The sequence below is a fragment of the Microcaecilia unicolor genome, chromosome 4 (genome assembly GCF_901765095.1).
Source record: "Microcaecilia unicolor chromosome 4, aMicUni1.1, whole genome shotgun sequence".
In the NCBI taxonomy this organism is placed as follows: domain Eukaryota; kingdom Metazoa; phylum Chordata; class Amphibia; order Gymnophiona; family Siphonopidae; genus Microcaecilia; species Microcaecilia unicolor.
Genome location: NC_044034.1, coordinates 285,868,169 through 285,883,372, shown reverse-complemented (window position 1 = coordinate 285,883,372; position 15,204 = coordinate 285,868,169). Strand labels below are relative to the sequence as shown.

Genomic DNA, 15,204 nt, shown 5'->3' with positions numbered 1-15,204 from the left:
TTCCTATCATTCTTTTGCCTCAGAAAAAACAAATTCCATCCTAGAATCAGAATACCTACTTACCCTCAAGATCTGCCATGACCTTGTCTTTGGGAATGGAGAATTCATTTGCAATAATCTCTAGATACTGAAAAACAAAAGCAACACAACAGCAAATAAATATTAATAACTATCATCCTGGTTATTCCAATATGACTGCTACTAGCAAAGATTTATACACACAGATATACCTAAGAGGGACAGTGTCTGCTTAATGGAGCTTACAAGCTAGTCAAAACAGACAGACAAGGGGGGTCAATATTCAATGCGATTTAAAGGGCCAGAAACTACTCCTGGATGGTTTAATTGCCTGTTCAGGACTAAACGCTCATTTTCAGCAGTATTTAACAGTTAGTGCCACTGAAAATAACTGGTCAGTGTCCAACTCTAAACCGGCTATTTTGTGGGTGTTGCAGGGGTGGAGTCAGCACTTGGATGGTTTATTTTATTTTATTTTTATTACATTTGTACCCCGTGCTTTCCCACTCATTGCAGGCTCAATGCAGCTTACATATTATATACAGGTACTTATTTGTACCTGGGGCAATGGAGGGTTAAGTGACTTGCCCTTAATCACAAGGAGCTGCCTGTGTCTGCAGTGGGAATTGAACCCAGTTCCCCAGGACCAAAGTCCACCACTCTAACCACTAGGCCACTCCTCCAGAACTTAACTGGACGGGTTAACTGCATAAATAGGACTGCATAAAAGTAAATCCGCTTAACCAGTTATGTGTTTCCCAGCTCTATAAACACGGGCATTCCCAAAACTTGGACCTTTTTCTGCCAGAATGGAACAAAACAAAATCGCCCAGGGCTACAGTTTAGACGTTTTGGTCTAGATCTGTTTTATTACGTCTAAGTCAGAAAAAGGTGCCCTAAATGACCAGATGACCACTGGAGAGATTAAAACATTATCCCCTTACTCCCCCAGTGGTCACTGACCTCCTCACACCGCCCCTAAAGATGTGAAAGAAACAGTACATACCAGCCTAAAGGATATTATGGCCAGTTCTATTAGAGCAGCAAGCAGGTCCCTTGAATAGCCTAGTGGTTGGTGCAGTGCACTGAAGAGAAGGGAACCCAGGCTCATATCCCACTCTATCTGTTACACTTATGGTGGAAAATGTGAGCCCTCCAATCCCCCCCCCTAAAACCCACTGTACCCACATGTAGGTGCCCCCCTTCACCCCTTAGGGCTATGGTAGTGTTGTACAGTTGTGGGTATTGGGTTTTGGGGGGGATTTGGGGGGGGCTCAGAACACAAGGTAAGGGAACTAAGTACCTGGGAGCTTTTTTTAAAAAAATTTTTAGAAGTGCCCCCTAGGGTGCCCGGTTGGTGTCCTGGCATGTGAGGGGGGCCAGTGCACTACAAATGCTGGCTCCTCCCACAACCAAATGCCTTGCATTTCGCCAGGTTTGAGATGGCCGGGCCCGGTTTCCATTATGGCTGAAAAACGAAGCCGGCCATCTCCTCTACACCCGGCGATCGATTTAGCCGGCCCCAACCGTATTTTGAAAATATGGTTGGCTCCGCCCCCTTGCGGCGCCGGCCCTGAAGATGGCCGGCCAGCTATTTGGCTGGCACTGTTCGATTATGCCCCTCCACGTTCGCTACTGGATTTTTGGACATTTTCCACAAAACATCCAAAGTTGGATTTAGACTTTGTATCGAAAATGCCCCTCAAAATATAGCAAGACCTACCAATGTCTGCTCTTAAGGTGCTTCAACTAGCACAGAATACTGACACTGTATTATTATTAGGAATTTGTGCATGTGACTCCACTTTTAGTTTAATTACATTGACTTCCGATTGAGCTTAGAGTTAAATACAAGGTAACTGTTTTTAAAAAAAATTTAAAATCTTTAGCAGCATTTTCTATTTTTTTAATATTGTTTTTTCTGTGTTACAACCATATTCTTCTCATCCCATATATTCCTGTCTGCAGGATATGTTCATTGTCCTGTGATTGCATGTTGGTAAAAGTCTAATAATGCAAGCACAGGCATTTTCAGTATAGTACTCTATAGTTTATGTGCGAACCTGCATGCCTTACTCATGCCTTGCCCACATGCACACACTCATTGCTAAAGTAGATGCCATCAGATCATGGCATGTACTTTTCTACTAATTGGTATTCTAAAAGAGATCATTTATGAATGTAAGTGGCCATGGACTATTCTATAAAGTTATTGCTAACATTTACATGTAAATGTTTAGAATACTAGTACATATGGATTTATATGTACACATATCCACATACATGTCAGATATGCACTATTCTGTAAATATGCATATATCTGTGATAGTTGCTCACTGCATACATGCCGTGGTACACAAAAATCAATTTTCTCTTGGAAAAGCTTAACTACTATAATAGAATTAATCAACAGCCTTTCCTAAATATTTTTATTTTTATAGATGTCCGACCCTCAGATGGTGCAAACAGTGTAAAGTTTACTGATGTCAATGCACCTGAATCTTCATCGGTTCTGATTTTTTCAAATCTTTAATGCTCTCATTAACGTCAAACTTCATCACATTTCATTTTTTAATAATAAGGTGCAAATCACTTATTTTAAACTCTTCAGCAGAGCAAAATGCTGCATGAATATTAGGCTCCATGGGATATATCTCATTAGTAGATTCTGATAACCAGATTCATTTTGAATAACGACCCCCATAAAAGTTTGGCTCCTCTTTTTGCTATTTCTTTTAGTTGCCTTCTAATTAATTTCCTAATATTATTAGACACTCTCCCTTCCAATATTCAACTGGCAGTGGGCAGCTCTTTGAGTGCCCGCCGCTAGCGTTCAACCTGGATATTCAATGCCAGGCCATTTCCAGTGACCAGAATTGATTATCTGGGGTTTTCATCACTGGTTAGCACATGACCAGTTAAGTTGATATTCAGACTTAACAGGCTATGGCTTAGTGGGCAAAGATAGGTCTGCTTTTTATGTGGTCTTATTTGCCCCGCTAAGCCTGGCAGGTTAAGTTCTGAATATCAGGACTTAACCAGTCATGCCCCGGAATGTCTCCAATATTACCGGCTTTTTTTGGCACTAATCGAGCCAGGCAAGTTAAAAGTCGCTTAAAATGCCAAGATGAGCATTAACCAGTTGGCAGCTGTTCCAACCAATTAACTTGCTTTCAATTTTGGCTGGTCTATGTTTAAAGTAAAATTATTCTGTAATAGTTTTATATATTGTTCTTTCTCCAGTGATTATGTCAGATTTTTTGCTGTGATCACTATTGCCAAGCAGTTCTACCATCATTACCTCTTGCACCATGCTCGGTATTTTGCCAAGAATTAGAAGTCACCCCTTTCTCATCAGTTTTTGTACCAGTTGTTCCATGAAACAGGCACTTATGGCACCTAGAAACTTCACCTCCCTAGTCTGCCCTGCAGAGACATTCACCCAATTGAAATGAGGGATGGGTAACTGAAATCTCCCATTTATGATTGTATTTCTACTTTTAGCAGTCTGTCTAATCTCTGTTAGCATTTCGCAGTCTGATGACATCCAACTTTATCCACCACTGGAAGTGAACCATGAGGAATCAATAAATAAATTAAATACTTGTCTCTTCAGCTTTCTCTCAATCTGTTCCCATCATATTCTACATTCTGGGGATGGCTCGGTGGCCACTCTAATTAGAACTCTGAGTTTGAACGAGATTTGGACATACACAGGGCTGACATATTTGTTCTTAGCTGTGTAAAGCTAATTCTGGTGAAAATTTGAGATTTTCTGCTAGGTTACCTTGGGTATAGCAATAACATGACCCACTGGAAGGGCAATTCTATAACTACTGCCTGCAGCTACCCACCCGTGCATGTGTAAATGTAATATCACACATACCCCCCTGGATTCTATATATGGCGCTCAAAATTGTGTGTACAAATTTATGCATGCAGTTTGAGTGATGAGCCAATTAGCACCAATAATTGGCCAGTAACAATTATTGGCATTAATTGGCAACAATTTAGATTTATGTGAGTATCTTGCTAAGCACTATTCTATAAAGATCTTTTAGCGCACAACTGAAAAGGGGGCATGGCCATGGGAGGGGCATGGGTGGATCAGGAGCATTCACTAAAGTTGCAGCACAGTATTACAGAATTTTGGGGATCTACGCCTAATTTACGTGCGAGGATTTACACCAGGTTTCAGTTTGTGTAAATCCTTGTGTCAAAAGTTGGCCACGGATCCCAGCTCTATGTGCTATTCTATAAACGGCACTCAACTCGGAGCGCCATTGATAGAATATGCTCAGTGTGCATTTTTTTCGGCGTCCAAATTCAGTAAATTCGCCATTTACTGAATCTAATCCACTGAGTGTTATTCTATAAGTGTTATAGTGCATAAAAACAAGGAGATGTACAGGTGGGCAGAGGTCAAGCTGACATGATCGTGTCTCCAGCTTATCGCACAATTTATCGCTGTAAGTTATACACTGATGCCAATTCTATGGCTGGTGTAACTGAGGGTATGTAAATTTTTGGTGTGGCAATGCTGACTTACGCTAGTATTCTATAGTGGGATCTCGGCATTCAGATGTTGTTACCAGGGGCGTAGCCACGGGTGGGCCTGGGTGGGCCCAGGCCCACCCACTTTCCCTCCAGGCCCGCCCATCCATGATCCGACATCTCCACCTTCGTTCTGGAGTGCTGAAATTTGAAGCAGCACTGCGCTCAGCTCAGCTCGCCTCGCTCGACGCTGGTCACAGTCGCGCCGCTGCGCGTCCGAACAGCTGATCTGCCTGAGTCCTCCAGGGCAGTCCTGCCCAATGCGCAGACCTGCCAAGTCTCCCGTTCTCCCGCTGAACTCCACTGATGCAGCTGTGGCCGCCGCTTCTCTCCTGAGCAGCAGCAGGAACAAAAACAGGCGCTTCGCCGAGCCACCACTTCAGTTCAGCCGGCATAAGAAGAAAAACAAGCGCGGGCCCGGGGCCGCCCACAGCAGCCTTCAGTCATGCGCTGTCGGCTCTGCCTGTCCTCTGCTCCCGGAACGGGAAATTGACGTCAGTGGGGCAGGGGCGTAGCCACGGGTGGGCCTGGGTGGGCCCAGGCCCACCCACTTTCCCTCCAGGCCCGCCCATCCATGATCCGACATCTCCACCTTCGTTCTGGAGTGCTGAAATTTGAAGCAGCACTGCGCTCAGCTCAGCTCGCCTCGCTCGACGCTGGTCACAGTCGCGCCGCTGCGCGTCCGAACAGCTGATCTGCCTGAGTCCTCCAGGGCAGTCCTGCCCAATGCGCAGACCTGCCAAGTCTCCCGTTCTCCCGCTGAACTCCACTGATGCAGCTGCGGCCGCCGCTTCTCTCCTGATCAGCAGCAGGAACAAAAACAGGCGCTTCGCCGAGCCACCACTTCAGTTCAGCCGGCATAAGAAGAAAAACAAGCGCGGGCCCGGGGCCGCCCACAGCAGCCTTCAGTCATGCGCTGTCGGCTCTGCCTGTCCTCTGCTCCCGGAACGGGAAATTGACGTCAGCGGGGGCAGAGGATGGGAGAGCTGAAAGCGCATGACTGAAGGCTGCTGCAGGCGGCCCCGCGCTTGTTTTTCTTCTTGTGTTGACGACGCCGCCTGCTGCTGCTGCTCCTGCTTCAGAGGTCCAGAGTGAGAGAGGAAACGTGGCTGGTAGGGGAAGGGTGTCTGAGAGAGCAGAGGGGAGAGAAAAAAAGAAGAGGACGCTGGAGAGTACAGAGAGAGCAAGAGATTGGGAGAGAGGGGACATGGAAAAGAGCCAGAGAGAGAGAGAAATGGGGAGAGAACATGGAAAAGAGCAGGGGAGAGACAGGCTGCTGGGGAGAAGGAAGGGGAACAAGGGGGATACCCTGACTGGTCAGATGGAGAGACAAAGAGGAGAAATGCTGGATGAAAGGAGGGTGAAAGAGGAAAAATGCTAGAAGGAGGGGCAGAAAGAGGGAAGATGCTAGATGGAAGAGGGGTACAGAGAGAGAGAGAGGAGTAGAAAGATGGGGGAGAGAAGGAGGGGACATGGAAAATGGCAGATGAGAGAGAAGCTGCTGGAGAGAAACTGGGGGAGACCTTAGCTGGTCAAATGGAGAAATGCTGGATCAAAGGAGGGAGAAAGAGGGAAAATGCTGGAAGGAGGGAGCAGAAAGAGGGAAGACGCTGGATGGAAGGGTAGGAAGAGAAAGAGGAAAGCCACTGGTAGGATGAGAGAGGACATGCTGAATGGAAAAGGGTAGAGAGATAACTGTCTAGAAGGAAGGGGAGATAGAGGGAGACGATGGATGGATTGGGAGAGGGTAATAGGTGGAAGGATGGAGAGAGAAAGAGGGCTGGATTCAGAGAGAGGGAGAGACACTGAAAGGATTGGGAGAGAAAGGGGGAGAGGATAGAGTTAATGAAAGACTGGCGAATAAGAGGAAGGGGCATGGGGAGAACAAAAGTGAGGAAAAGATGAAAAGGGATAGGTAGATGAAGTAAAAAGAGGGAAATTAAAGAATGGATAGTAAGAATTAATTAAATCTGGACAGAGAGTGAGACAGAAAAATAAATTGAAGAAAACAAAAAGGAGAGAAAAATTACAAATGAACAGGAAACCCTGGCAAGAGAGTTAAGAGAAGACAAAGGAATGCAGAATCTTGACTGGGACCAACACAATTAGAAAAAGTAAATGGCTAGACAACAAAGGTACAGAAAATAATTTTATTTTTAATTTAGGATACAGCAATGTGGTAGCTGTGTTAATGAAGGCTAATAAATGCAAATAAAACATAAAATAGAAAATAAGGTGATACCTTCACTGATTTTAAAACACTTTTGATTAGTCTTCAGAGACCAACACTTCCTTCCTCAGGTCAGGAGAGGATGACCTGACCTGAGGCAGGAGGATTTGGCCTCTGAAAGTTAATTGAAAAGGGTATTAGACTATTAAATAAAATATTTTCTGAAATGGCAGTGGGATTAAGGTGTGTCAGGGGGTGGAGCCAATACAGAGTAGGGCAGGGCTGGGGGTGTGTACTAAAAATTTCCCTCTCAAAAATTGGGACCCCTTGGCGCTCTGAATGCGCCCAGATCAGATGAAAGTTCTGGAGAGCGGAGCTGCTTGGAATGAATGGCGGCACCCGCTCAGCTGCCAGTCCAGGACTCCAGTCCAGCCCACCACCACCACGTGCACGCCATGCAGTGCACGTTTTACAGGCGGGTTGCGGAGCGGAGGTGAGGAGCACGAGCCTGGCCCTGGAAGGTTCTTCTTCATGATTTGACATTATTTTGAGGCAAGCCCAGCCCAGCAGCAATAGGAGCCGGTAATAAAAATTTAAATACTTTTTTTTTCATCATAATTTTTAACATTGTGTGACGTGTGCTGTGTAATTTTTTTTAAATTGAGCTAGCTGGGGCCTGCCGCCTGCCTGGGGCTGGTGATCACTATTAAAATTTATTGTTGGGGAATTTCTGGGTAGGGATGGGCTTCATTGCCCTAGGTAATATGGGTGGGCACTATATATATATATATATATATATATATATATATATATATATAGTGCCCACCCATATTAGCTCTGGGCCCAGCCAAAATATCAGGTCTGGCTACGCCACTGGTTGTTACCGAATGGACGCTCACTGCGCTGCATCAGTGTCAAAAAAGAGGCAGCCATTTGCAGAATTTCCTCCTTTATGTTGAGTGCATTCCTCATATTCTCTGTGATCTGCTATTACTATGACAAAGCCACCCGCCTCTGTGAACTGGATCCACCAGGCCTTTATGACCAATGTTAACCTCCTGCTAGAAAAGATGGGAAAATGTGATGGCCAGTCTGGAGCTTCCACTGGGAAAGGCATGCCATGGCACAGGAAAACTCTTTTGTAGATTAACTTACGTTTGGAATGCTGGCTAGGAAGGCCCTAAAGTTTTGCATCATAAGACTCATAGTCTGGACACCGGGTTCCATCTCCTCTGTCACTTTCTGATTGGTCGTAAAAGTACATACAACACCAGCCCTACGGAAAAAGAAAACATTGTCACTCTTTGAAGTAGGGAGATGCATATTCTTTTATTTGTTAACTAGCTTTCCAATTAAAAAAAATCACCCAAAGAAAGGTACAATTAAAACAGTACAACAGTTAGAAATAATCAGTCTAAAAAATAATACAGAAAGGTCAAACTAATACTGTAAATAGGCACATTGAGGGTAATTTTATAATAGGGCTTCTATTGTGATCAGTGCATATGTTATGCCTATTTTGTAAAGGTACCATTCAAACAAACATTCCTTAGAAAAAAAGTATTTTTTAGATATGGATATGCTAGACATCAAACAACTTTTTGTCATATCACTTTCCAGCTTATTTTCGAAAGAGATCGCCGGCCATCTTCTGACACAAATCGGGAGATGGCTGGCCATTTCCTGAACCCGGCCAAATCGGTATAATGGAAAGCCGATTTTGGCTGGCTCCAACTGCTTTCCGTCACAGAGCCGGCCAAAGTTAAAGGGGGTGTGTCGGCAGGGTACGGAAGGTGGGACGGGGGCGTGGTTATGAGATGGCCGGCTTCGGCCGATAATAGAAAAAAGATGGCCTGCTCTGACGAGCATTTCACCGGCTTCACTTGGCCCATTTATTTTTAGGACGAAGCCTCAAAAAAGTGCCTCAATTGACCAGATGACCACCGGAGGGAATCGGGGATCACCTCCCCTTACTCTCCTAGTGGTCACCACTCCTTCCCACCCAAAAAAAAAATTAAAAAACATTTTTTGCCAGCCTCTAAGCCAGCCTCAACTGTCGTACCCAGCTCCATCACAGCAGTATGCAGGTCCCTGGAGCAGTTTTTTGTGGGTGCAGTGCACTTCAGGTAGGTGGACCCAGGCCCATCCCCCCCACCTGTTACATTTGTGGTGGTAAATGGGAGCCCTCCAAATCCCCCCAAAACCCACTGTACCCACATGTAGGTGCCCCCCTTCACCCCTTAGGGCTATGGTAGTGGTGTAGAGTTGTGGACAGTGGGTTTTGGGGGGGATTTGGGGGGGATTTGGGGGGCTCAGCACTCAAGTTAAGGGAGCTATGCACCTGGGACCAATTTTTGAAGTCCACTGCAGTGCCCCCTAGGGTTCCCGGTTGGTGTCCTGGCATGTGAGGGGGGGCCAGTGCACTACAAATGCTGGCTCCTCCCATGACCAAATGCCTTGGATTTGGCCGGGTTTGAGATGGCCGGCTTCAGTTTTTATTATTGGCGAAAACCGATGCCGGCCATCTCTGACATTTGGCCGGCCCCAACCGTATTATCGAAACAAAAGATGGCCGGCCATCTTTTTTGATAATACGGTCGGGGACAGCTCTTTACGGTGCCGGCCATATAGATGGCCAGCCATCTATTTGACCAGCGCTGTTCGATTATGCCCCTCTTTGGCACTCATTCTCATCATGTGTCCAGATTTTATAAAATACTTGAAGAACACAGCAGATGAGACAAAAAAAGGGGGGTGGGGGTGTGAGTGAGCAACCTGGATCTTGAAGATGTCCTTATTGTAGTTGAAATTAATATATAGGTTTCAGTATGCTCATTTGACAGTATAATTTTGGATTATGATGGAGTGGCTTTATCAAAATGCAATATCTTGAGGACAAGCCTAGCTGCAGTATTTTGAGCCATTTTATTTATTTATTTATTTATTGTTTGCATTTGTATCCCACATTTTCCCACCTCTTTGCGGGCTCAGTGTGGCTTACAATAAGATATGAATAAAGAGAATACAGTTGATACAAATTGGTTATGGGTTACATTGTACAAGTTATGCGAGATAATCAAATTATCATTAGGAATATCACAATGGGACATCAACAGGGAGACTTTGGGAGGATATAATAGGAAGTTTAAGGGCAGTGTTAAGACATATAGGCACATGGTTTACCTATTCCTGTAAGTATATGTATGAGTAATGTGGAATTGGGGGGAATGAGAGATCTTGAGTGGATGTGTGATGCATTGATGTAAGTGAGTGTAGACTCTATGTGTTTTGGTTTTTTCCGTAGATTGTCTCAAACAAGTGGGTCTTCAGTAATCTGCGGAAGGATGCTTGTTCGTGGATCGCTCTTAAGTTGCATGGCAGTGAGTTCCAAAGCTGCGTGCTCGTGTGAGAAAAGGTTGACGCGTGTAGCGTCTTGTATTTCACGCCCTTGAAAGTAGGGAAATGGAGGTTGAGGTATGTTCGGGAAGATCTCCTAGCATTTCTGGGTGGTAGGTCAATCAACTCGGACATGTAGGCTGGGGCTTCGCCGTAGATGATCTTGTGGACTAGTGTGCATACCTTGAAGGTGATGCGTTCCTTCAGTGGAAGCCAGTGTAGTTTCTCTCGTAGTGGTGTTGCCCTTTCATATTTTGGTTTTCCGAAGATGAGTCTGGCTGCTGTGTTCTGGGCTGTTTGAAGTTTCCTCAGTGTTTGCTCTTTGCCGCCTGCGTATAATGAGTTGCAGTAATCCAGATGGCTGAGGACGAGGGATTGCACTAGGTTACGAAAGACGAATCTTGGGAAGAGTGGTCTTATCCTTTTCAGTTTCCACATGCAGTAGAACATCTTCTTAGTTGTGTTGTTTGCGTGGGTTTCCAGTGTTATGTGGCGGTCGATAGTGACTCCAAGGATTTTTAGCGTTTCTGAGATTGGAAGGTTTAGGTTTGGTGTGTTTATCGCGTTGAATTCGTTGGTGTTGTGTTGGGAGGTGAGTACCAGGCATTGAGTTTTTTCTGCATTTAATTTCAGACGGAATGTGTCTTTTAGGACACCCTACTTACATCCAGCATAGGCAGAATTGCAGTAATTGAACTGAGTTAAAACCAAGGATTGAACTAGCAGTCTAAAGATGTCTGACGAGATGTCTCTTACTGCATGGCCATATTTGTCTAGGCTTTTTTACCCAGTGTGGTAAAAAGGGCCCTGACGAGTGGGAAAAAAAGCCCCCGCCGCTAGCGCAGGCCTCTTTTTTCCCGCAGCTTCGTAAAAGGACCCCTCAGTGCAGGGTCACCAAGGTGGGGGGAAGCAATAGGTGCAAGATTCCCCGGGCCCGGCCTCCAAGGGAGCCCTGGCACCAAGTTCTGTCTCTCTTCTGCTCCTGTATGTCGGGACCCGGGTGATTGTGTTAACACGATAACCCGGGTCCCAGCACACAGGAGCAGGAGAGTGACAGACTCAGAGAGGAGCAGATGCAGGAAGGTAAGGGGGACAGGGGCAGCGGTGACCCGACTATGGTGGGGGGGCACCAGCTGTGGCAGCCCTGCTCCGGGCCCGGCTCTCTCTCTCAATGGCCCTGCTCTAGTGAGCAATTGCTAGGGGTATGTGGATATAGGAAAGGCATGGGTGGACATGCCCAGCACTTATGTGCTATGATTATAGAATACTATCAGTTATGTATGTAACTGACAGCAGTTAGGCATGAACATTTACATCTGCAATCTACCTGGTGCTCAATTTTTTTCTGTCACCGGCCTTTCCCTCTTGAATGCCCTGCCCTCCCATTTATGTCCACAAACCTCATTGTCTAAATCTAAATCTGAGCTCAAAACATTTTTATTTGAAGATGCATATAGTCGACCCTTAGTCCTTTCTACAACGGGCCCGTGAGGCAAGGCAGACATGCTACTTTCCTGTTCTATCTTTCTGTCCTGTCATATATTGTAGTTCCCTCCTGTCTCTCTCCTTTCTCCTTTTTAATTTTTTTTCTTCTTCTTTCTCCACTCTTCTTTATTGATAATATTGTAAACCTCCAAGATAACCTTGCTTGATGTGCGGTATAGCAAATATTGAATAAACCTGGAAACTTGGATCAGCCTTTGACATTGTGTAAGTACTTGAGACTAAAGTTAGGCGTTAAAATGTAAACTTACACAAGTATTCTGTAATGGCAATTATGTAGATAATTGCTGACAAAGAATTTGTGTTTAGTACCCAGCATTTCAGTGCCTAACTTTAGGTGACCTTTATAAAATTACCCCTATATACTGCGGTGATATTCAGCTGCTATGCATACAACTAAGCAGTTTGACTTAGGACAGCTTTGTTTCTGGCTTAAAATTAACCACATATCTACACAGACCTATTCTATAAAGAAAAGAAGGTACCTATTGCACAAACACTTATATCAGCCATTCAGCTAGCGTAAATGCTCACGCCCAGATTGCACAAGTCCATGTGTAGATCACAAGATTTTATAATTTACCTGAGTAAATATGTGCCCCAACCGTGCTAAGCCCAAACTTCATCCATGTGAATGCCCACTCACAAAGACACCGATGCACAAAGGCAGCCATAAAATACGGCTGCCTCTGTAAAGTTTAGCGACTCGTTAACAGCCAGTGATGCACAAAGAAGATCGCATGCAAATGAGCTGCACAGATTTGAACATCCTCGCTGTTTGCAAGTCAGAGTTGTCAAATGCATTTGACACGGCTGTCAAATGCATCAGCCCTCCCCAACCCACACTTTTCTTTTATTTCCCTGGTGGTCCTGTGGAGTCTGACCCCCCCAATCTTTTTTTAAAACTTTCCCTGGTGGTCCAGTGGAATGTGACCCCCCTGTGTCCCCCCAAATCTTTTCAAAATAATTTCCATGGTGATCCAGTGAACCGGACCCCTTCTCCAGCGCATGCACACCCCACTCCCTACTCTGACCCCACTCACACCTCCCATTATCTTTACAACAAGGTGGAAACAGGAGGGCAGGACCAACAGCTTCTCCCTCCTGCCTAGGGCCCATGCGGAACAAAATGGCAGCACCCAGGCCCTGCCCAGTGGGGCTAAATAAGGAGTTTTTTCCTTTTATGGTGTTTAGCTCCACCCTAGGTGCCACCATTTTGTTCTGGGAAGGCTCGAGGCAGGAGTGAGGAGCTGTTGCTCCTGCTCTCCTGCCTCCATCTTGTTGTAAAGCTATAGGAAGGAATGGGGTGGGGTTGGGTGCAGGTGCGGGAGGGTGTGTGTGTGCATATGTGGGGGAAGAGGTCTGGTCCACTGGACCACCAGGGAAAATTTTTAAATGATTTAGGGGTCATGGGAAAGGGGATAGCCGGGAAGGGGAGACATGACAGGGAGGGGGGATCAGGGTCTACTGGACCACCAAGGAAATTAAAAAACAAGATGCAGGGAGGGGGATGTCATGGTCCATTGGACCACCAGGGAAATTAAAAAAAAAATTCCGAGAGCAGGGGGAGGGCTCTGGGAGGTGAGAAGTAGGAAGCACAAGCAGGCAGCCTTTGAAGCTGCCTGCTTGTACTTCTCTCCTTTCTGATATCTCCAGAGCACCGTAAAATTTGCTCATTAAATTAGGGCTGCTTTGGAGCTGTGCATCCCCTGGAAGTAATAAGCAGTAGACTATGAATGAGCTCATTAGAATACTAATGAGCTTATTGTAATATATTTGCATGGGGTTCATGGTGGCTGCTAGGTACATAAACATTTGCTTTAGACTGGCTAGAACCAGTGTAAAGCAAATGTTAATAGCACGGTAAGCTTTATGCATCTGGGCCAATGTGCATAGTTATAGAACACTGTTTAGCTGGAAACTGCTCATTTATGTGTTTAAATCCTTATGCAAATAACCAGTGGTGTACCAAGGGGGGGCATGCCACTAGGGGGTGCCGCGGCGCACGCCTGTCAGCTCCGAGTTCGCTAACTTCGCTCGTTCGCTGCAGCTCCCTCTGCCCCGGAACAGGTTACTTCTTGTTCCGGGGCAGAGGGAGCTGCAGCGAACGAGCGAAGTTAGCGAACTCGGAGCCGATAGGCACGCGCCGCGGCACCCTCCAGCGGCGTGTACCCGGGGGGGGGAGGGTGTCATTTCACAGGGAGGGGCGCACTGCACCCGGGGATGGGGGTGCATCGGCGATCCAGGCTAGGAACGCCACTGCAAATAACTACAACACAAGCATTTGCATCTGTTCTTGCTGCCCAAAACTAGGCGGCTCCTTTTAGAATTACCTCCATAGTACCAAATATCAACACAACATGTATAGAAGGAAAAATGATTTCACTTCATCCCAGTATTATCTGGACAGTGCTAGAATGTACAGGGAATTTTAGGCATGTAATGCTGCTTAAAATTCATAGGTAGAAGACCCGTATGCTTGGTGGCAGCCACTAAACAAATAAGCCTTTTTGAATATTGGTCTGAACCCCTTTAAGAACCATTAATTTGAGCATTTGCCCTCCCCAACATAGAACCATTTGGACATTTTCTTCTAACTAGATAGTGTGGTGGTAATCAGGGCAGAGTGACATTTAGCAGCACTCTCTGGTTAAATGCCATTGAATATGTGCTCTCGGCCTGGTCGGCGTTATTTAACTGGGCAGCAGCCTTTCCTGCTCGGCACTGAATATTGACCCTACAATCTTTAAGTAGAAAAGAAACTGTCACATCATTTTCCCTATGAAACGGATATTAGAAACTGAACAAAAATTATCTCATTTATTAGAATTTAGATGAACTTTTTTCAGATCAATGATTACATTTTTTTCACTGCTGCTGGTAAAAATCCCTCTTTTCAAGAGGCATTTATTATAACATAGATCTACACAGTTAAATGTCCTCTTGAAGTCCTTAAAATCCTTGAAGGACAGGGATCGTTAAGGCAAATCACTGGTCTGGTATCAATCAATAATTTCTTGACTGTATCTGGCTCAACCGGTTTTATATCTCATAAACACAGACATTGGTTCTAATATCTTAGCAGTAATGACCTGCTCCCTGTCAGTAATAGTGTACAATTCTTGGCAAATAAGATATTTCTAAATCCTCAGCCTTGTGCAGAGGAGGGGGAGGGGCTATGGAAAATATCAGCGTGCATCACACACAGCTTTATAGCACAGAGAGAGGAAGTAGATACTCACACATTTCTGGGAAGAAAATACTACATTATAATCATGTGCAGGATTGAAAAGATGCTGCAGATACACCAGCCTTGCAGTATAATGGGAATATGATCGTGGGTGGGCAACAGTTATCCAACCGAGCAACATGGGGAAACAAAGCTCTCTCTTATATCAATGCTTTTGCTGTTGGAATTTATATATCATAAAATGGACCTCAGAGCTAAATGCCACCACCAGAGCAACAGCGCCAACAGGAGGCTACAGTTACTTGAACATGGGTCCCAATGGTCAAAAAACAGCTAAAAGACTCCCCCCCCAAAATATTTTAATGATATAGAA

General features: G+C 45.3%; 1 protein-coding gene across 3 annotated transcripts in view; it reads right to left on the bottom strand.

Moving 5' to 3' along the window:
* Window positions 1-15,204, bottom strand: part of PROM2 (prominin 2) — a 187,496-nt gene that overhangs the window by 116,363 nt on the left and 55,929 nt on the right. For all 3 annotated transcript variants that reach the window (XM_030201635.1, XM_030201636.1, XM_030201634.1), the window contains exons 4-5: window positions 7,898-8,018; window positions 64-127 (exon numbers count right to left, since the gene is read on the bottom strand). In XM_030201635.1, coding sequence (XP_030057495.1) covers window positions 64-127; window positions 7,898-8,018 — 185 coding nt within the window. The remainder of the gene's footprint in view (window positions 1-63; window positions 128-7,897; window positions 8,019-15,204) is intronic.